Source organism: Oncorhynchus nerka, linkage group LG22, assembly GCF_034236695.1.
Source record: "Oncorhynchus nerka isolate Pitt River linkage group LG22, Oner_Uvic_2.0, whole genome shotgun sequence".
Taxonomy (NCBI): domain Eukaryota; kingdom Metazoa; phylum Chordata; class Actinopteri; order Salmoniformes; family Salmonidae; genus Oncorhynchus; species Oncorhynchus nerka.
In genome coordinates, this window is record NC_088417.1 from 21,238,309 (window position 1) to 21,261,879 (window position 23,571).

The 23,571-nt window shown below is 43.9% G+C and overlaps 1 protein-coding gene across 1 annotated transcript in view; it reads right to left on the minus strand.

The window, feature by feature from the left end:
• The window catches only part of cntnap2a (contactin associated protein 2a), a 383,710-nt gene extending 373,989 nt beyond the window's left edge, over positions 1-9,721 (minus strand). Inside the window, exon 1 of the mRNA XM_065007055.1 lies at positions 9,442-9,721. Coding sequence (XP_064863127.1) covers positions 9,442-9,538 — 97 coding nt within the window. The 5' untranslated portion in view covers positions 9,539-9,721. The remainder of the gene's footprint in view (positions 1-9,441) is intronic.
• Between the last annotated feature and the right edge of the window lie 13,850 nt (positions 9,722-23,571).

Sequence of the window (23,571 nt, forward strand, 5' to 3'; positions counted from 1 at the left end):
GACCAACGCTCTCTCCATTCTACAAGCTATCAAACCTCATCCCATTCTCCCTCATGACCAACGCTCTCTCCATTCTACAAGCTATCAAACCTCATCCCATTCTCCCTCATGACCAACGCTCTCTCCATTCTACAAGCTATCAAACCTCATCCCATTCTCCCTCATGACCAACGCTCTCTCCATTCTACAAGCTATCAAACCTCATCCCATTCTCCCTCATGACCAACGCTCTCTCCATTCTACAAGCTATCAAACCTCATCCCATTCTCCCTCATGACCAACGCTCTCTCCATTCTACAAGCTATCAAACCTCATCCCATCTCCCTCATTCTCCCATTCTCTATGAAACAAATGACAAACGCTCTCTCCATTCTACAAGCTATCAAACCTCATCCCATTCTCCCTCATGACAAACGCTCTCTCCATTCTACAAGCTATCAAACCTCATCCCATTCTCCCTCATGACCAACGCTCTCTCCATTCTACAAGCTATCAAACCTCATCCCATTCTCCCTCATGACCAACGCTCTTCTCCATTCTCCCATTCTCCCTCATGACCAACGCTATTCTACAAGCTATCAAACCTCATCCCATTCTCCCTCATGACCAACGCTCTCTCCATTCTACAAGCTATCAAACCTCATCCCATTTTCCATTCTACAAGCTATCCCTCATGACCAACGCTCTCTCCATTCTACAAGCTATCAAACCTCATCCCATTCTCCCTCATGACCAACGCTCTCTCCATTCTACAAGCTATCAAACCTCATCCCATTCTCCCTCATGACCAACGCTCTCTCCATTCTACAAGCTATCAAACCTCATCCCATTCTCCCTCATGACAAACGCTCTCTCCATTCTACAAGCTATCAAACCTCATCCCATTCTCCCTCATGACAAACGCTCTCTCCATTCTACAAGCTATCAAACCTCATCCCATTCTCCTCATGACAAACGCTCTCTCCATTCTACAAGCTATCAAACCTCATCCCATTCTCCCTCATGACCAACGCTCTCTCCATTCTACAAGCTATCAAACCTCATCCCATTCTCCCCCATGACCAACGCTCTCTCCATTCTACAAGCTATCAAACCTCATCCCATTCTCCCTCATGACCAACGCTCTCTCCATTCTACAAGCTATCAAACCTCATCCCATTCTCCCTCATGACAAACGCTCTCTCCATTCTACAAGCTATCAAACCTCATCCCATTCTCCCTCATGACCAACGCTCTCTCCATTCTACAAGCTATCAAACCTCATCCCATTCTCCCTCATGACCCAAACGCTCTCTCCATTCTACAAGCTATCAAACCTCATCCCATTCTCCCTCATGACAAACGCTCCATCTCCATTCTACAAGCTATCAAACCTCATCCCATTCTCCCTCATGACCAACGCTCTCTCCATTCTACAAGCTATCAAACCTCATCCCATTCTCCCTCATGACCAACGCTCTCTCCATTCTACAAGCTATCAAACCTCATCCCATTCTCCCTCATGACCAACGCTCATGACCAACGCTCTCTCCATTCTACAAGCTATCAAACCTCATCCCATTCTCCCTCATGACCAACGCTCTCTCCATTCTACAAGCTATCAAACCTCATCCCATTCTCCCTCATGACCAACGCTCTCTCCATTCTACAAGCTATCAAACCTCATCCCATTCTCCCTCATGACAAACGCTCTCTCCATTCTACAAGCTATCAAACCTCATCCCATTCTCCTCATGACAAACGCTCTCTCCATTCTACAAGCTATCAAACCTCATCCCATTCTCCCTCATGACCAACGCTCTCTCCATTCTACAAGCTATCAAACCTCATCCCATTCTCCCTCATGACCAACGCTCTCTCCATTCTACAAGCTATCAAACCTCATCCCATTCTCCCTCATGACAAACGCTCTCTCCATTCTACAAGCTATCAAACCTCATCCCATTCTCCCTCATGACAAACGCTCTCTCCATTCTACAAGCTATCAAACCTCATCCCATTCTCCCTCATGACAAACGCTCTCTCCATTCTACAAGCTATCAAACCTCATCCCATTCTCCCTCATGACAAACGCTCTCTCCATTCTACAAGCTATCAAACCTCATCCCATTCTCCCTCATGACCAACGCTCTCTCCATTCTACAAGCTATCAAACCTCATCCCATTCTCCCTCATGACCAACGCTCTCTCCATTCTACAAGCTATCAAACCTCATCCCATTCTCCCTCATGACCAACGCTCTCTCCATTCTACAAGCTATCAAACCTCATCCCATTCTCCCTCATGACAAACGCTCTCTCCATTCTACAAGCTATCAAACCTCATCCCATTCTCACTCATGACCAACGCTCTCTCCATTCTACAAGCTATCAAACCTCATCCCATTCTCCCTCATGACCAACGCTCTCTCCATTCTACAAGCTATCAAACCTCATCCCATTCTCCCTCATGACCAACGCTCTCTCCATTCTACAAGCTATCAAACCTCATCCCATTCTCCCTCATGACCAACGCTCTCTCCATTCTACAAGCTATCAAACCTCATCCCATTCTCCCTCATGACAAACGCTCTCTCCATTCTACAAGCTATCAAACCTCATCCCATTCTCCCTCCTCATGACAAACGCTCTCTCCATTCTAAACTATCAAACCTCATCCCATTCTCCCTCATGACCAACGCTCTCTCCATTCTACAAGCTATCAAACCTCATCCCATTCTCCCTCATGACCAACGCTCTCTCCATTCTACAAGCTATCAAACCTCATCCCATTCTCCCTCATGACAAACGCTCTCTCCATTCTACAAGCTATCAAACCTCATCCCATTCTCCCTCATGACAAACGCTCTCTCATTCTACAAGCTATCAAACCTCATCCCATTCTCCTCATGACAAACGCTCTCTCCATTCTACAAGCTATCAAACCTCATCCCATTCTCCCTCATGACAAACGCTCTCTCCATTCTACAAGCTATCAAACCTCATCCCATTCTCCCTCATGACAACGCTCTCTCCATTCTACAAGCTATCAAACCTCATCCCATTCTCCCTCATGACAAACGCTCTCTCCATTCTACAAGCTATCAAACCTCATCCCATTCTCCCTCATGACAAACGCTCTCTCCATTCTACAAGCTATCAAACCTCATCCCATTCTCCCTCATGACAAACGCTCTCTCCATTCTACAAGCTATCAAACCTCATCCCATTCTCCCTCATGACAAACGCTCTCTCCATTCTACAAGCTATCAAACCTCATCCCATTCTCCCCTCATGACAAACGCTCTCTCCATTCTACAAGCTATCAAACCTCATCCCATTCTCCCTCATGACAAACGCTCTCTCCATTCTCTCCACAAGCTATCAAACCTCATCCCATTCTCCCTCATGACAAACGCTCTCTCCATTCTACAAGCTATCAAACCTCATCCCATTCTCCCTCATGACAAACGCTCTCTCCATTCTACAAGCTATCAAACCTCATCCCATTCTCCTCATGACAAACGCTCTCTCCATTCTACAAGCTATCAAACCTCATCCCATTCTCCCTCATGACAAACGCTCTCTCCATTCTACAAGCTATCAAACCTCATCCCATTCTCCCTCATGACAAACGCTCTCTCCATTCTACAAGCTATCAAACCTCATCCCATTCTCCCTCATGACAAACGCTCTCTCCATTCTACAAGCTATCAAACCTCATCCCATTCTCCCTCATGACAAACGCTCTCTCCATTCTACAAGCTATCAAACCTCATCCCATTCTCCCTCATGACAAACGCTCTCTCCATTCTACAAGCTATCAAACCTCATCCCATTCTCCCTCATGACAAACGCTCTCTCCATTCTACAAGCTATCAAACCTCATCCCATTCTCCCTCATGACAAACGCTCTCTCCATTCTACAAGCTATCAAACCTCATCCCATTCTCCCTCATGACAAACGCTCCATCTCATTCATCCCATTCAAGCTATCCAAACAAACCTCATCCCATTCTCCCTCATGACAAACGCTCTCTCCATTCTACAAGCTATCAAACCTCATCCCATTCTCCCTCATGACAAACGCTCTCTCCATTCTACAAGCTATCAAACCTCATCCCATTCTCCCTCATGACAAACGCTCTCTCCATTCTACAAGCTATCAAACCTCATCCCATTCTCCCTCATGACAAACGCTCTCTCCATTCTACAAGCTATCAAACCTCATCCCATTCTCCCTCATGACAAACGCTCTCTCCATTCTACAAGCTATCAAACCTCATCCCATTCTCCCTCATGACAAACGCTCTCATCCCATTCTACAAACGCTATCAAACCTCATCCCATTCTCCCTCATGACAAACGCTCTCTCCATTCTACAAGCTATCAAACCTCATCCCATTCTCCCTCATGACAACGCTCTCTCCATTCTACAAGCTATCAAACCTCATCCCATTCTCCCTCATGACAAACGCTCTCTCCCATTCTACAAGCTATCAAACCTCATCCCAATCTCCCTCATGACCAACGCTCTCTCCATTCTACAAGCTATCAAACCTCATCCCATTCTCCCTCATGACCAACGCTTTCTCCATTCTACAAGCTATCAAACCTCATCCCATTCTCCCTCAAGACCAACGCTCTCTCCATTCTACAAGCTATCAAACCTCATCCCATTCTCCCTCATGACCAACGCTCTCTCCATTCTACAAGCTATCAAACCTCATCCCATTCTCCCTCATGACAAACGCTCTCTCCATTCTACAAGCTATCAAACCTCATACCATTCTCCCTCATGACAAACGCTCTCTCCATTCTACAAGCTATCAAACCTCATCCATTCTCCCTCATGACAAACGCTCTCTCCATTCTACAAGCTATCAAACCTCATCCCATTCTCCCTCATGACAAACGCTCATCTCCATTCTTCTACAAGCTATCAAACCTCATCCCATTCTCCCTCATGACAAACGCTCTCTCCATTCTACAAGCTATCAAACCTCATCCCATTCTCCCTCATGACAAACGCTCTCTCCATTCTACAAGCTATCAAACCTCATCCCATTCTCCCTCATGACAAACGCTCTCTCCATTCTACAAGCTATCAAACCTCATCCCATTCTCCCTCATGACAAACGCTCTCTCCATTCTACAAGATATCAAACCTCATCCCATTCTCCCTCATGACAAACGCTGTCTCCATTCTACAAGCTATCAAACCTCATCCCATTCTCCCTCATGACAAACGCTCTCTCCATTCTACAAGCTATCAAACCTCATCCCATTCCTCCATCCTTTGTTCATCCTTCTTGAACCGTTTCCAATCGAGGTCGATGTGTTCTGACTTGTGCTAATAAGAACACATTCCACTAGAATAACTTTAGATTCTGCTCTCTCTACGCCTCCCTCTATCCATCTCCGCCTCTCTCGCTCGCTCTCTCTCTCTCACACACACACACACACACACACACACACACACACACACACACACACACACACATACGGACACCCACACACACAAACACACACACACACACCCACACACCCACACACACACACGGGTATGGTAGTCGTGGTAGTTGGACATTGTTAAAGGAATTATCCTGCATGGGTTGTCACTGTGCATTGACACAACCAGGAATTTGTTTCCTTGATAAAGCATAGAATCATCTTGGTATTCATGTCCCTATATGAAAAACTGAATGGAATAAAGATATTCCACTACTCTTGGAAGGAAATTGTATCTCTACTAAAGAGGTGTTTTATAGAAAAACAACATGTTTCAACATTATGTTCAGATTCAGATACAGTTCTATATCCTAATCATGTGTTACACCAAGGAGAGGGAAAGGGGAAGAGTTGTATGTAAAAGCCCCAGAGAGATTCTCTAGAGAGAATCCTGGTAGAAGGGAGTTTTTAGTAATCAGGTAGCGAGAGGGGAATAGGTGGAGGAGAAAAGGGGTGTAGCGGAGGAGAGACAAAATGAGGCAGAGCGAAAGAGAAGAACTGAAGAATGGAGAGAGATAGAGCGTGGGAGATGGGGATGGAGAGAGATAGAGCGTGGGAGATGGGGATGGAGAGAGATAGAGCGTGGGAGATGGGGATGGAGAGAGATAGAGCATGGGAGATGGGGATGGAGAGAGATAGAGCGTGGGAGATGGGGATGGAGAGAGATAGAGCGTGGGAGATGGGGATGGAGAGAGATAGAGCGTGGGAGATGGGGATGGAGAGAGATAGAGCGTGGGAGATGGGGATGGAGAGAGATAGAGCGTGGGAGATGGGGATGGAGAGAGATAGAGCGTGGGAGATGGGGATGGAGAGAGATAGAGCGTGGGAGATGGGGATAGAGAGAGATAGAGCGTGGGAGATGGGGATGGAGAGAGATAGAGCGTGGGAGATGGGGAGGGAGAGAGATAGAGCGTGGGAGATGGGGATGGAGAGAGATAGAGCGTGGGAGATGGGGATAGAGAGAGATAGAGCGTGGGAGATGGGGATAGAGAGAGAGATAGAGCGTGGGAGATGGGGATGGAGAGAGATAGAGCGTGGGAGATGGGGATGGAGAGAGATAGAGCGTGGGAGATGGGGATGGAGAGAGATAGAGCGTGGGAGATGGGGGTGGAGAGAGATAGAGCGTGGGAGATGGGGATGGAGAGAGATAGAGCGTGGGAGATGGGGATGGAGAGAGATAGAGCGTGGGAGATGGGGATGGAGAGAGATAGAGCGTGGGAGATGGGGATGGAGAGAGATAGAGCGTGGGAGATGGGGATAGAGAGAGATAGAGCGTGGGAGATGGGGATGGAGAGAGATAGAGCGTGGGAGATGGGGATAGAGAGAGATAGAGCGTGGGAGATGGGGATGGAGAGAGATAGAGCGTGGGAGATGGGGATGGAGAGAGATAGAGCGTGGGAGATGGGGATGGAGAGAGATAGAGCGTGGGAGATGGGGATGGAGAGAGATAGAGCGTGGGAGATGGGGATGGAGAGAGATAGAGCGTGGGAGATGGGGATGGAGAGAGATAGAGCGTGGGAGATGGGGATGGAGAGAGATAGAGCGTGGGAGATGGGGATGGAGAGAGATAGAGCGTGGGAGATGGGGATGGAGAGAGATAGAGCGTGGGAGATGGGGATAGAGAGAGATAGAGCGTGGGAGATGGGGATGGAGAGAGATAGAGCGTGGGAGATGGGGAGGGAGAGAGATAGAGCGTGGGAGATGGGGATGGAGAGAGATAGAGCGTGGGAGATGGGGATAGAGAGAGATAGAGCGTGGGAGATGGGGATAGAGAGAGATAGAGCGTGGGAGATGGGGATGGAGAGAGATAGAGCGTGGGAGATGGGGATGGAGAGAGATAGAGCGTGGGAGATGGGGATGGAGAGAGATAGAGCGTGGGAGATGGGGGTGGAGAGAGATAGAGCGTGGGAGATGGGGATGGAGAGAGATAGAGCGTGGGAGATGGGGATGGAGAGAGATAGAGCGTGGGAGATGGGGATGGAGAGAGATAGAGCGTGGGAGATGGGGATGGAGAGAGATAGAGCGTGGGAGATGGGGATAGAGAGAGATAGAGCGTGGGAGATGGGGATGGAGAGAGATAGAGCGTGGGAGATGGGGATAGAGAGAGATAGAGCGTGGGAGATGGGGATGGAGAGAGATAGAGCGTGGGAGATGGGGATGGAGAGAGATAGAGCGTGGGAGATGGGGATGGAGAGAGATAGAGCGTGGGAGATGGGGATAGAGAGAGATAGAGCGTGGGAGATGGGGATGGAGAGAGATAGAGCGTGGGAGATGGGGATGGAGAGAGATAGAGCGTGGGAGATGGGGATGGAGAGAGATAGAGCATGGGAGATGGGGATGGAGAGAGATAGAGCGTGGGAGATGGGGATGGAGAGAGATAGAGCGTGGGAGATGAGGATGGAGAGAGATAGAGCGTGGGAGATGGGGATGGAGAGAGATAGAGCGTGGGAGATGGGGATGGAGAGAGATAGAGCGTGGGAGATGGGGATGGAGAGAGATAGAGCGTGGGAGATGGGGATGGAGAGAGATAGAGCGTGGGAGATGGGGATGGAGAGAGATAGAGCGTGGGAGATGGGGATGGAGAGAGAGAAAGAAACGGAAGGGTGGATCAGTGGGGGAAGAGAAAGGGAGAGGTATGGAAAGAGACAGTAGAAGGAAGAAACAAAGAACGGTAGAGAGAAAGAAGAATGGACAGGGTCATCTCCAGAGGGAGAAGAGAAGAGAAGAGAGGAGAGGAGAGGAGAGGAGAGGAGAGGAGAGGAGAGGAGAGGAGAGGAGAGGAGAGGAGAGGAGAGGAGAGGAGAGGAGAGGAGAGGAGAGAGGAGAAGAGAGGAGAGGATTGGAGAGGAGAGGAGATAAAGAGAGAGAGAGAGAGAGAGAGAGAGAGAGAGAGAGAGAGAGAGAAATGGCAGTGCAATTAACAGCTAACAGTCTGGTTTCCCTCTCCTTACTCAACTGTCACTGAGCATGATTAATCTACAGACCACACACACACACACGCACACTCACACACACACACACACACACAGCTTCATGGATGCAGTTAAAATGAGATGTTGTAAATAAGACTGAGGAGGACAATACATACTGTAACAGTGCGCTGGACCAACATTAATAGTTCATATTGTTATAGTAGAGATCAGATTTGATGTGATCTGATCTAGGGCACATCTATGATTTATACCAGGGGCGTCAATCCTCCTATAGGTGTGCTGGTGTCCTGAGGATCATGTAGATGCAGGTATGTAAGAGCAGGGTTGGAACACAACCAAGCAGGCGCACTACAGTTCATGTATAGCCTACACTGAATCCAAATATAATCATCATCTTTATTGTGAATTATTTATTTGTCATAGATATTCACTACAGAGAAAATAATAATAATAATAACTGACCACCCACCAAATTACACATTAACTCTAAACACGCTACAGACAGGTCTCCAAAATAATCTAGGCGATCTGCAATGGTAACCCCATAGTTTTAGCTAGATACACGTTGACAAACTCTCAAAAAAAATGTAAGTGGCAACCAATCAAAGCATGAAGTTCCACCACCACCAGCATGTTTTTCTCATATAGCCTACCTTTTCCTCTCCGCACCGGCTAGGCGAGCATCCCTTCATGTATAACTGACCCTAGACAACAACACCAGCCCGGTTCTAATAGCGTAAGACCATTTAGCTTTGGGGGAATAAGAGGGAAATGGTCTGGAGCGTCGAAGCTGCACCATCACATACATTCACACACGAAACACTAATGACTAAATACAATCAGTTGACACCATCTACAAAAATACATGTTCATAACGGCATCAAGCCGTATCCATTCCGTGCATCAGCGTGCAGATCGGTTCTCAGCCCTCCCTTCCATCATCCCCTGCCCCAGGATGCACCCGAGAGCCACCACCACCACTAAACGGAAAATGACGAAGAAACAAACCGGTAACTTACGTGCGAAAGGGAGAGCTCCGTGCAGGCTGCGGAAACTGTTAAAAATCCACAGCATTGACGTTAACGTGAATGTTGAGACCAGCCCAGGACGGTGCATCTTCGCGTTGATAAAATCCCGAGGGAGAAAACAGGATAAATGAAAGTGGCGGAGAAATATATCCTTTTAGCACGAGACAATGCCTCCCTGCCGCTCGAGAGCTACAGACTGGCGAGGAGAAGACTCCGCGCGCGCGAATCTCTCTTTTCTACCACTTGTTCTCTCTCTCTCTCTCTCTCTCTCTCTCTCTCTCTCTCTCTCTCTCTCGTCTCTCTCTCTCTCTCGTTCTCTCTCTCTCTCTCGTTCTCTCTCTCTCTCTCTCTCCCTCAATCTTATTGCCTACCAACCAACAGTAGCTATCCTATCTTATCAAGAGAGCGGTGCTCGCGATCCCCAACTTTAACGACGCCACAACCAATAACTACATTAGAGGATAGATAGAGACTGTTAATAATTGTTACAATATCAAGCCATTTTTCAGGTAGGCAGCACTCAATGCACTGTCGACTAGTAAGATTGAAAGCTATTTGCTGATGGCTTCATGAAAGAAGCTTCGTTTCGCTCGGAAGTCCAGTGCTGATTGGTGCTGAAGTTCCTCTCTCGCTCTGTCCCTCTCTCCGCTTCCCACTTTCCGGTGGCAGTTGGTATGTTCCTCGCGACGTTCCCGCTGGAATCCTCTTGGGACACCATGTATTTGTAACCCGCTCTCATATTTAGAAAAGATTGTCAGACCTGTTGATTTTTATGCATTTAGGATTATTTGAGCATAGATCTACTGTGTTTTCCAGTGATATTCAGTGAAACGACACCTAATTACAATAGCAATTATACACATTATAGATAGCATATGGGCTATATAGGCCTACTCTACACATTTAAAAGGGATTGATTCAGGGATTGATTCAGGTGATTCAGTCATGATTCAGGTATTACATTCACTTTAAGTGTTAAATTATCAGTCATTGGTGTAAAAGAACCACGGTGTTGGTGTTAATAACCAGTGTCAGCCCAAAACCACACCTATCAATATCACATTTCCCAGCATGCTCTGTTTTTGGAATTGTTTGTTTCAATATCTATGTTTTTACATGCACATTGATTGAGTAATTCATATTATGCTACTCATATATAAGTAACATACATTTGTCTAAACCAATCTGTTACCTGGATTTTTGCACTCACTATTAAAATAGTTATTCCAGTTGAAAAGGTTATATAAGATGTATACAACAGTAAAAAGGGTAGGTAGTCTCATAGTGTAGTCTTCCCAAGCTAGCAGTCATTCTGGATGCAGGTTGTGGGTGAATAGTCATTCTAAATGTTGGATATCCCTACTCTGCTGAATTCCAATAGAAATTACACATCATTTTGCAAGCCAGCATAATGTGATTTACAGGCCTGATGTGACCTGTAAACAAACTTTGAGATTCAGGCGACTGTAAAACTATGCCTGCGAAATAAGGCCTTCTGAAATACTTGCTGTATTGCGTTAAGGATTTACATTTTAATTATAACATATTTAATTTCGATTTCACTTGGTGAAGGCCACAGGACTGAAAATAGTTTAAAGAAACAACCATGTCTCTTGTCACTAACAGATACACATGTACAGTCATGGGTGGTAACTCTACAATTCAATCAAAAGGCAAGGCATGGTATAACTTATGCAAATAAAGCTGTAGACGAAGCAGTGTGTTAATGTAACCCTGAAAAGTGTGGACCCAGTTTAACACTGGAGAATATGCTGTATAGTCAACAAGAGTGGGATAGAGAAAGGGTAGGTTGATCACTCGGTCACATGTGAATTTGCATTCCAAAAATGTCAAATGTTAATGTATCTATCCCTTCAAGAGTATCTTAAATAAGACAAAACATCTGTCGTCAAAACATCTGTCGTCAAAAAATAAAAAAGCTGTGCTTTACTTTTCCTACTAGCACTGACTTTGCTGATAGCTTCTTTATTGAGGAAAAATATACTGACTACGACTGTTATATGTGGGGGTCTCTCCTAGCTATCTTAAGATGAATACACTAAGTCGCTCTGGATAAGAATTTCTGCTAAATGAGTCAAATGTGAAGTGTGAAAATGTAAATTAGTTTCATGATATGATCTTGTAGACCTATATTTGATAGATACTGAAGTATACTAAACTCAGAAGCATGTCAACTAAAATGACTGTAAATTAGTTTTTTCAAAGTTGCCAAATGCTAAGTATGTCCACTTATATCAGTGCATTCGTAACCACCTAACCATTACACAACTTATGTTAGAGCAAATAAGCTTCACGCAGCAAATTAGCAATGACATTTTTTGTTAACCAAATTCCACTCTCTCGTTGACATCCTTACAAAATTCCTCACTTTGTGGTCTTATTTTCGTGGGCAGATTTTGTGCGGAGGAGACGCTTCACCGTTTCCTCTCTGACAACACATAAGAATGCCAAAATGGCTCCTACACTAGACTATATTTTCAGCATTTCGCTCCTAAATGAAATTCTGCAGAATTGACTTATGTTAATTAGTGACCTTCAGTGTCAATCGCTCTGTGGATTATTAGCATATTCTCAAAATAGCACTGGAAGTACTGAAGATTATAAACATCTACACTGTCTTGTGCACTAAGCTTTCCATATGTCTGCTTGTATTATGTCACACTTTACACCATTATTATAATAATACCGTATGTAGTCTAAAGTCTGACCAAATACAAGAAGACATATACATTTCAGTAGGCTAATGTTAGAATATTACTAATATTAGTAGTAATATTATAATATGATTAGTATCATATGTATTATGATATTATATAGCCTAGCTTCTATCAGAATAGATCATTGTATGTTATAGTATCTGAATATACGGTTAGCCTACATGTTATATTGTCAGAATGTACTGTGTACTGTACTTGTGTACAGTATGTTGAATGACTGAAATATGCAAAAAGAAAAGAGGGTTGAGCACACACCTGTGGAGGAAAACATTTTGGAGTATACAAGTATACCAATGTTCTGGGGTTCAAATAGGTGTTAACTCCAATATACTCCCATTTGTTTTTGTAAGCATACTACTGTTGTAGATCAGTGTGTTGTGAAAAGCCAGAGCAAGGCTTGAACCAGTGACCTCGTAATTACAGGGTAAGCACATTATCTCCTGTGCCATAAATGCACAGACTACTATGTCTGGATTCTTGAATGTCAGGACAATCCTAGTCCGACAGAGAAAATGTATTTTTATAGTAGAGCTACATATATATTTTTTATTATTTGAACTTTTTCTAAATATTTTCAATATTATTCATTTCCATGTCAGGAAATTCCCTTCTAACCCCTCTAAGATACATTTTCTTGTCAATATTTGGAATACATTTTTAATCACTGTTCTGCAAAATATGCTTAAATTATTGAAGTACATTACACGGCCAAAAGTATGTGGACACCTGCTCATCGAACATCGAATTTCAAAATCATGAACATTAATATGGAGTCGGTCCTCCCTTTGCTGCTGTAACAGCCTCCACTCTTCTGGGAAGGATTTCCAATAGATATTGGAACATTGCTGTGGGGACTTGCTTCCATTCAGCCAAGAGAGCATTAGTAAGGTCGGGCACTGATGTTGGACGATTAGACCTGGCTCGCAGTCAGCGTTCCAATTCATCCCAAATGTGTTTGATGGGGTTGAGGTCAGGGCTCTGTGCAAGCCAGTTACGTTCTTCCCAACGATCTCGTCAAAACATTTCTGTATGGAAATTGCTTTGTGCACGGGGCCATTGTCATGCTGAAATAGGAAAGGGCCTATCCCAAGCTGTTTCCACAAAGTTGGAAGCACAGAATCGTCTAGAATGTCATTATATGCTGTCGTGTTAAGATTTCCCTTCAGTGGAACTAAGGGGCCTAGCTCGAACCATGAAACACAGCGCCAAACCATTATTCCTCCTCCACCAAACGTTACAGTTGGCACTATACATTCGGGCAGTTAGCGTTCTCCTGGCATCTGCCAAACCCAGATTTGTCCGTTGGACTGTAGGATGGTGAAGCATGATTCATCACTCCAGAGAACACATTTCTACTGCTCCAGAGTCCAATGGCTGTGAGTTTAACACCTCTCCAGCCGATGCTTGGCAATGCGCATTGTGGTCTTAGGCTCGCGTGCTGCTATGAGGCCATGGAAACCCATTTCATGAAGCTCCCGACAAACAGTTCTTGTGCTGAAGTTGCTTCCAGAGGCAGTTTGAAACTCGGTAATGAGTGTTGCAACCGAGGACAGATTATTTTTATGCGCTACGTGCTTCAGCGCTCGCCGGTCCCGTTCTGTGAGCTTGTGTGGCCTATCACTTTGCGGCTGAGCTGTTGTTGCTCCTACATTTCCACTTCACAATTAAACACAAAACACAATTATTTTCCATCAATATTGCCCCTGTCTATCGGTGTGGTGCGTGCGTTTGTCTAACACTGTGTGTAGCCAGTTGTGATAACCATCTTGTGGCTGGGTTGAAATAAATACTTTCCCCAAAACCTTATCAATTTAATGTTAACTGCAAAATAGGCTTACCTAACAGAAGTATATCATGACTAAGTATATTATTTGTATCTATTATTTGTTATTTGCAATCTTTGCCATGAAATGAGCAGCAGCAATACCAAACCATCTGCTATACCGTCACATTAGATGACACTTTCATTACTAGCTAGATGCACAATTAAAGGGCCAGATATGCAATTAAAGGGGCATTACACCAACAAAAAAAAAATCGAAATTTGTTTGTTTTCTTCCAGACTTTTTCTTAATTAAAAAACAATTCTGATCTGATTTACACATTGACATGGACACAGAACATTCAAGTTTGTTGTTTCTGTATGAACAATTGTAATTCTAAAATCATGAACATTTTCAGAGTGGTGCAGCGGTCTAAGGTACTGCAACTCAGTGCAAGAGATGTCACTACAGTCCTTGGTTCAAATCCAGGCTGTGTCACATCCGGCTGTGATTAAGAGTCCCATAGGGCGGCGCACAATTGGCCCACCGTTGTCCAAGGTAGGCCGTCATTGTAAATAAGAATTTGATTTGAAGTGATTTGCCTAGTTAAATAAAGCTTAAAATAAAATTGAGAACATAATTTGGGAAAATAAAGATTTTATTACAGTTTTTTATGAACCCTTATTTTACCAGGTATATTGACAGAAAACTTTTATAGTGCAACTCAATATTAGGAAGGTGTTCTTAATGTTTTGTACACTCAGTGCTATAAAACAAAACAAAAATAAGTTTGGAGATGTCTATTACGTATTTGAATCATCTGATGTTAGAATGAAACAATCCAGGCCTTTAAACACTCCTCGGACAATACATGTAGATGTAAAAAGCCTTTTATGTTGTCTGACGGAGTTGACATAAATCCACTTTATTGCATTTTATGAAGATTCATTTTTTAAAAGTTGTTCATTTACATAGACCAAAGTATCAGCTATCACACTATCTAAATATATACAGTGGCTAGAAAGGTATGTCAACCTTTGGATTTCCTGAATTACCTGGATTTCTGCATACATTTGATCTTCATCTAAATCACAACAATAGACAAACACAGTGTAGAGAAACTAATAACACAAACATTATTGTATTTTTCTTGAATACATCATTTAAACATTCACAGTGTAGGTTGGAAAAAGTATGTGAACTCCTAGGCTAATTAATGACTTCTCCAAAAGCTATGAGATTAAGAAGAATCCTAGAGTGTCAGCTAAAGACCTCCAGAAACCTCTGGAACATGCTAACATCTCTGCCGAGTCTACAATACGTAAAACACTAAACAAGAATGGCGTTCATGGGAGGACACCAAGGAAGAAGCCACTGCTGCTGCACCTCTGAAGTTCGCAAAAGAGCACCTGGATGTTCCACAGCGCTACTGGCAAAATATTCTGTGGACAGATGAAATTAAAGTTGAGTTGTTTGGAAGGAACACACAACACTATGTGGGAGAAAAAAGGGCACAGCACACCAACATCAAAACCTCATCCCAACTGTAAAGCATAGTGGGGGGAGCATCATGGTTTGCGGCTGCTTTGCTGTCTCAGGGCCTGGACAGCTTGCTATTATCGACGGAAAAATGAATTCCCAAGTCATTTTGCAGGAGAATGTTAGGCTATCTGTCTGTCAATTGAAGCTCAACAGAAGCTGGGTGACACAACAGGACAACGACCCAGAACACAGAAGAAAATCAACAACAGAATGGCTTCAACAGAAGAAAATACGCCTTCTGGAGTGGCCCAGACAAAGTCCTGACCTCAACCCGATTGAGATGCTGTGGCATGACCTCGAGAGAGGTTCAAACCAGACATCCCAAGAATATTGCTGAACTGAAACAGTTTTGAAAAGAGGAATGGTCCAAAATTCCTCCTGACCGTTGTGCAGGTATGATCTGTAACTACAGAAAACATTTGGCTGAGGTTATTGCTGCCAAGGAGGGTCAACCAGTTATTAAATCCAAGGGTTCACATACTTTTCCACCCTGCACTGAGAATTTTTACACAGTGTGTTCAATAAAGACATGAAAACGTATAATTGTTTGTGTGTTATTAGTTTAAGCAGACTGTGTTTGTCTATTGTGACCTAGATGAAGATCTGAAGATCAGATCAAATTGTATGACCAATTTATGCAGAAATCCAGGTGATTCCAAAGGGTTCACACACTTTTTCTTGCCACTGTAGTTAATATAATGAAAAGATTATAGATTGTCCCATCGTTCAAACATCTCTGAGGTAGATGATGCAGTGCTCTGTCATACAGAGATGTCTACTTTGGTTGCCACTAAGCACTGGTCCACTTCACCCATTAACTGTCATGTTGCTATCTTCAGGTTTCTGCACCCAACATTCTGCTAATAGGCTATTCATTCCATGACAATACCTACTTCTGGATGATGTAGCGTTTCTGTATTCTTGTAGTTCCAAGCCTCCAGCCAGCCAATGACGTTAACATCTATTCAGTATTCAGGATAAAAGATCCAATATTGCCATGGCCTCGCAGTCATATGTTCATTCACTCCCCAAATTAACTAGAGATCCAATTTAGCACCTTCATAATGTTCTCCCGTATCTGATCTCAAGCTCTTTTCAACCCCAATAACATGACACAGAGGAGAATTCAAAGGTCTGTCATATCAACGCAGGTGAAAGCTACTGTACATACTAAGAAGAGAGAGAGTAAGAAACAGAGAAAGGGAGAGAGGGGAAGAAACCATCACTTTAGAGCAGCGGTCTCCAACCTTTTCATCAGAGCTACTTTTTTTTTTTAAGTAATATCTTGCGAGTTGCTCATTTTTTTCTAGCTTTCAAATGATAGAATAACTATCTTTGAAGTAATGACTCGGGATGTCGGTTGTAAGATGAACACTTATTTGTAGTAATAATACTTCTGTTACATTTTACCACTTAGAATTCTACAAAACAAAAGGAAGTTGCTAGCAAAAGCCAGAATAATCACTTGTCACTTGTACATAACTGCCGCGCTCTCTTTTTTCTTACTTCCTGTTTCAAGGTATTTTGGTACTTGTACATTATTGTACATATGTAAAAAACTGTAAAAGAAAAATCTTTAGATACAGCTCAATTAATTAACTGTAAACATTCACTCTCTAACCCATTAAAGTTACAACACAAGAAGGCACATTCTTCTCTTCTTCTCTCCCTTGCAACTCTTCCGTAGGTCCTTAGTGTACAAGAGAAAGTAGTGCACAATACACCTGGTAAAATAATGGTTCATTAACAACTCTAAGGGGGGAGGGGGGGGCTATAAAATCAGAGATTTTTTCCCGAAGTCTGTTTGATATTTTCCCAAATTATCTTCTCAGTTGACTTTTCCTGGTTTTAGATTACTTTTGTATTTTTTTATGTCTGGAAGAAAACATTACATTTATATATTTTTGTGTAATTCCCCTTTAATTGAGCATCTGGCCCTTTAATTGCACATCTAGCTAGTGAGGAATGTGCCGTCTAATGTGCTGGTCTAGTGATGGTTCTGTACTGCTGCAGCTCATTTCATGGTAGAGTTTGCAAATAACATATAATATACAAATTATATACTTTCTCATGATATACTTCTACTAGGTAAGCCTACTCTGCAGTGAACATTTAATTGAGTAAGTTTTGGGGAAGGTATTTCTGTCAACCCATAAGTTATCACATCAACTGGCTACACAACTGGATTGATAGACAAACACTCGCACCACACAGACAGACAGACGGGCAATATTGCTGGAAATTAATTGTCAGATATTGTGTTATGTTTGGCTTTTTAAGCCAAGAATGGCTAACCAGGGGTGTGATAATGTCAACATTGCGTTGATTAGATAATAGTTGAGAGCTCGCCGTGTCAGATACTTGTGAGATTTGTTTATGACAGTTTGTGGTGTACCGTGAAAATTGCATGTACTTTCAGAATTGTTTGGCGAGCTGCTCGTAGGTGGACTGCGAGCTACTGGTAGCCCATGATCAACCTGTTGGAGACCTCTGCTTTAGAGTGAAATAAAAAGACAAAAAGAGAAAGGAAATTGCTGACCTCATTGATTTACTGTTAGCAAACAGGAAAAACAATTTCCCTTTCCAATAACCTCTAGGGTCATACAAGTTTCATTTTCTCAAAAAAAAGAGAGAGAGGGAGATAAAGTAAGTGCTCTCACATAAGCAGCTTTATTGTAATGAATAATGTCAGGGAGTAATTGGTTTCTGAAACGTTTCATGAGCTCAATTAGCTAAATGAGTCTAAAGGATGGAGAGAAGAGGGGAAAGAGAGAAGGAGAGGCAGAAGTAGGGACATAGAGAGAACAAGCGAGAGATAGAGAGAGAGGGAGAGAAACAGAGAGAGAGAGAAGGGGAAAGAGAGAAGGAGAGGCAGAAGTAGGGACATAGAGAGAGCAAGCGAGAGATAGAGAGAGAGGGAGAGAAACAGAGAGAGAGAGAAGGGGAAAGAGAGAAGGAGAGGCAGAAGTAGGGACATAGAGAGAGCAAGCGAGAGATAGAGAGAGGGAGAGAAACAGATAGAGAGAGAAAGGGAAAGAGAGAAGGAGAGGCAGAAGAAGGGACAGAGAGAGAACTAGCGAGAGATAGAGAGAGAGGGAGAGAAACAGAGAGAGAAAGGGAAAGAGAGAAGGAGAGGCAGAAGTAGGGACATAGAGAGAGCAAGCGAGAGATAGAGAGAGAGGGAGAGAAACAGATAGAGAGAGAAAGGGAAAGAGAGAAGGAGAGGCAGAAGTAGGGACATAGAGAGAGCAAGCGAGAGATAGAGAGAGAGGGAGAGAAACAGAGAGAGAGAAAGGGAAAGAGAGAAGGAGAGGCAGAAGTAGGGACATAGAGAGAACAAGCGAGAGAGAGAGAGAGGGAGAGAAACAGAGAGAGAGAGAAAGGGAAAGAGAGAAGGAGAGGCAGAAGTAGGGACAGAGAGAGAGCAAGCGAGAGATAGAGAGAGGGAGAGAGGGAGAGAAACAGATAGAGAGAGAAGGGGAAAGAAAGAAGGAGAGGCAGAAGTAGGGACAGAGAGAGCAAGCGAGAGATAGAGAGAGAGGGAGAGAAACAGAGAGAGAGAGAAGGGGAAAGAGAGAAGGAGAGGCAGAAGTAGGGACAGAGAGAGAGCAAGAGAACATATAGAAAAAAAAGCAGAAGAAAGAAACGGCACAGATCCTGATGACCCGACACCCTCTCTCTCCTTCCCCCATGATTGGTTGGGCAAGGATTCTGAATATCTACTTCCTTTGTCCTCATTGGCCCTCAGATCTCTAAGAGCTTAGGATAGGTGGAAGAGAGGAACATTGGGGGCATTAACCACAGAACTGTTCACATCAGAAAGTTTAGTTCATTATAGCATTACAGAATGGTGCTGTCCTCACACAGGTCAAAGAAGGAAGACACTGATGGTGGTATTTTGTATTTGTATTTATTATGGATCCTCATTAGCTGCTGCCAAAGCAGCAGCTACTCTTCCTGGGGTCCAGCTAAATGAAGGCAGTTCATACCATTTTAAAACATTACAATACATTCACAGATTTCACAACACACTGTGTGCCCTCAGGCCCCTACTCCACCACTACCACATATCTACAGTACTAAATCCATGTGTATGTATAGTGCGTATGTTATCGTGTGTGTGTGTGTGTGTGTCTGTGCCAATGTTTGTGTTGCTTCACAGTCCCTGCTGTTCCATAAGGTGTTTTTTGAATCTGTTTTTTAAATCTAATTTTACTGCTTGCGTCAGTTACTCTATGTGGAATAGAGTTCCATGTAGTCATGGCTCTATGTAGTACTGTGTTCCTCCCATAGTCTGTTATGGACTTGGTGACTGTAAGGAGAGACCTCTTGTGGCATGTCTGTTGGGGTATGCATGGGTGTCCGAGCTGTGTGCCAGTAGTTTAGACCGACAGCTCGGTGCATTCAACATGTCAATACCTCTCATAAATAAAAGTAGTGATGAAGTCAATCTCTCCTCCACTTTCAGCCAGGAGAGATTGACATGCATATTATTAATATTAGCTCTCTGTGTACTTCCAAGGGCCAGCCGTGGTGCCCTGTTCTGAGCCAATTGCAATTTTCCTAAGTCCTTTTTTGTGGCACCTGACCACACGACTGAACAGTAGTCAAGGTGCGACAAAACTAGGGCCTGTAGGACCTGCCTTGTTGATAGTGTTGTTAAGAAGGCAGAGCATCACTTTATTATAGACAGACTTCTTCCCATCTTAGCTACTACTGCATCAATATGTTTTGACCATGACAGTTTACATTCTAGTGTTACTCCAAGCAGTTTAGTCATCTCAACTTGCACAATTTCCACATGATTTATTACAAGATTTAGTTGAGGTTTAGGTTTTACTGAGTGTTTTGTTCCAAATACAATGCTTTAAGTTTTAGAAATATTCCTTGCCTCCCACTCTGAAACTAACTGCAGGTCTTTGTTGAGTGTTGCAGTCATTTCAGTCGCTGTAGCAGCTGACGTGTATAGTGGTGGGGAAGTTATTATTATTATTATTATCTCAGAGCTCATAACCTGAGGGGAGATGCAGTTAGTTTCAGAGTGGCCCGAGAGCCCGTGGCCTGAAGGGAGATGCATATAGACCACATCCCCCTCATCCAGATTTAATGTCAAAGTATTAGATATGTACTCATTATACCCATCATCCTGGTCATTATTATACATCAGTCTCTTGTCATTGTGGTAAAGGTAAACACCAAGGGTTTGTAAACTGCGCTCCTCAAAGGCAGTGCATCTGATGTAGTAGACTTCTCTCACTGGTGCTGTGAAGATGCCTGCATCAGAGGAGAAGCAGGGAGTGATCATCACTGTCCATCTCTCATAGACACTGCTAGTAATACTGAACTGTAGCTGGATCCAGTGTGTGTTCAACTCACATTTGATTTGTCACATGGGCTGAATACAACAGGTGTAGACTTTACTACGAAATGCCCCAAGACAATTCGAACTGGCAACAGACAAACAGAGAACACAGGTATAAATACACAAGTGATAATGGGGCGGATGGCCGACACCTGGAGGGGGGTGGAGACAAGCACAAAGACAGGTGAAACAGATCAGGGTGTGAAAGTCAGTGTCGAGGCACAGATCTGGGGAAGGGTATCAAAAAATGTCTGCAGCATTGAAGGTCCCCAAGAACATGCCTCCATCATAAAATGGAAGAATTTGGAACCACCAAGACTCTTCCTAGAGCTGGCCGCCCGGCAATCGGGGGGCTTGGTCAGGGAGGTGACCAACAACCCGATAGTTCCTCTGTGGAGATGGGAGAAACTTCCAAAAGGACAACCATCTCTGCAGCACTTCACCAATCAGTCCTTTATGGTAGAGTGGCCAGACGGAAGCCACTCTTCAGTAAAAGGCACATGACAGCCCGCTTGGAGTTTGCCAAAAGGCACCTAAAGATTCTCAGACCATGAGAAACAAGATTCCCTGGTCTCGTGAAACCAAGATTAAACTATTTGGCTGGAATGCCAAGCATCACATCTGGAGGAAACCTGCCACCATCCCTACGGTGAAGCATGGTGGTGGCAGCATCATTCTGTGGGGATGTTTTTCAGTGACAGCAACAGGACAATGACCCTAAGAACAAAGCCAAGACAATGCAGGAGGGGCTTCAGGACAATTCTCTGAATGTCCTTGAGTGGCCCAGCCAGAACCCGGACTTGAACCCAATCTAACATCTCAGGAGAGACCTGAAAATAGCTGAGCAGCAATGCTCCCCATCCAACCTGACAGAGCTTGAGAGGATCTGCAGAGAAGAATTGGAGAAACTCCCAAAATACAGGTGTGTCAAGCTTGTATCATCGAGGCTGTAATCGCTGCCAACGGTGCTTCAACAAAGTACTGAGTAAAGAGTCTGAATACTTATGTAAAAGTCAAGGGGTCTGAATACTTTCCAAAGGCACTGGATATACTCTCACAAGCTGTCACTCTGGCCTCCCTGGCTGAAACAACATGAAGAGAAGCATTAATAAATCAAAAACACAATGAAAACCAAACATCAATTCTACTTTTTTTATAAACAGGAATTCAATTTGAGTTAATCAAAAATGTTGATTAGACCATTAAGTAACAATTAGATTGAATGATCAGTGTTCATTTCCTTTCTCTTCATCTCCTCCAACTCCGTCTCACTGGAACTCAGTCTGCCCTCCAAGACTGCGGTTAGTGAAAAACAGTAGTTAACCAATGTAATGGAGTTGGTCTGGTGAGCCATGCTCCTGTGATGAGTAACCTGGACTGAGAACTAAAGGCTTGCATTATCTCCCCAATCTAAGCGTCTTTTAGGACAGACAACCAAGGTTCAAACCCACTCTGTCACACTCACATACACTAAAATTATGCAAAGGATTATAGTGAATCTCTTCTTTTCCTTACCTGCTTTCCCACTCTCGCTGGCTGTCACTTTGGCCTCCGGGGTTAACATCAAGACTCTCACTTGCAACCAACCACAGTTCCCCTGATTGTTCTAAAGGAACAATCAGTCCAATTATGTATATATCAAGTAATAAATATAAACAAAGAAATGGAATTTCAACTGTAATTTATTCTTACACAATGATTATGTGTGATGTGGCTTTATAATATTACCTGCATTCTCTGTCTTCAGCTCCTCCAACTCCTCACTGGCTGTCACTCTGACCCCCATGGCTGACAGTTCAGCTGCTTGTTCTAGAATTATGGGAAATATTTTCTCCAAAATCTGTAGATATTTTACTGTACTGACTTCACAATGAACCAAACAAATGTTAATGTTTCTACATAATGAGGCATTACCTGCATTGTCTTTCTCCAGCTCCTCCACCTTGTTCTTCTGGAGCTGCTGTTGAGTAGTGGTGATGCTCAGCTCCTCTCTAAGAGCCGTCACCTCCTTTTTCTGCTCCTCCACCTCCTTCTCACTGGCTGTCACTCTGGCCCCCATAGCTGACAGTTCAGTTGTTGATCCGCCAATGAACTGACCTCATTAATCCCAATGCTTCTAATAAATCCTGCTACAACCTCCGACGAGCCATCAAACAGGCATAGTGCCCATACAGGACCAAAGTTGAATCCTACAATGCTGGCTCTGACGCTTGACAGATGTGGCAGGACTTGCAAACTATCACGGATTACAAAGAGAAACCCATCTGAGAGCTGCCCAGCGATGCGAGCGTACCAGACGAGCTAAATGCCTTCTATGCTCGCTTCGAGGCAATCAACACTGAACCATGCATGAGAGCAACAGCTGTTCCGGATGAATGTGTCATCTCGCTCTCCATAGCCGATGTGCCAGTCTAAACTGGGCTGTACCCAGTACCCTCTGTAGTGCCTTACGGTCAGATGCGGAGTTGTTGCCATACCAGGTGGTGGTGCAACCTGTCAGGATGTTCTCGATTGTGCAGCTGTAGAACTTTTTGAGGATCTGGGGACCAATACCAAATCTTTTCAGTCTCCTGAGGGGGAAAAGGTGTTGTCGTGCCCTCTTCGCGACTGTCTTGGTGTATTTGGACCATGATAGTTTGTTGGTGATGTGAACACCAAGGACCTTGAAACTTTTGACCTGCTCCACTTCAGCCTCTTTGGCCCTTCTTTTCCTGTA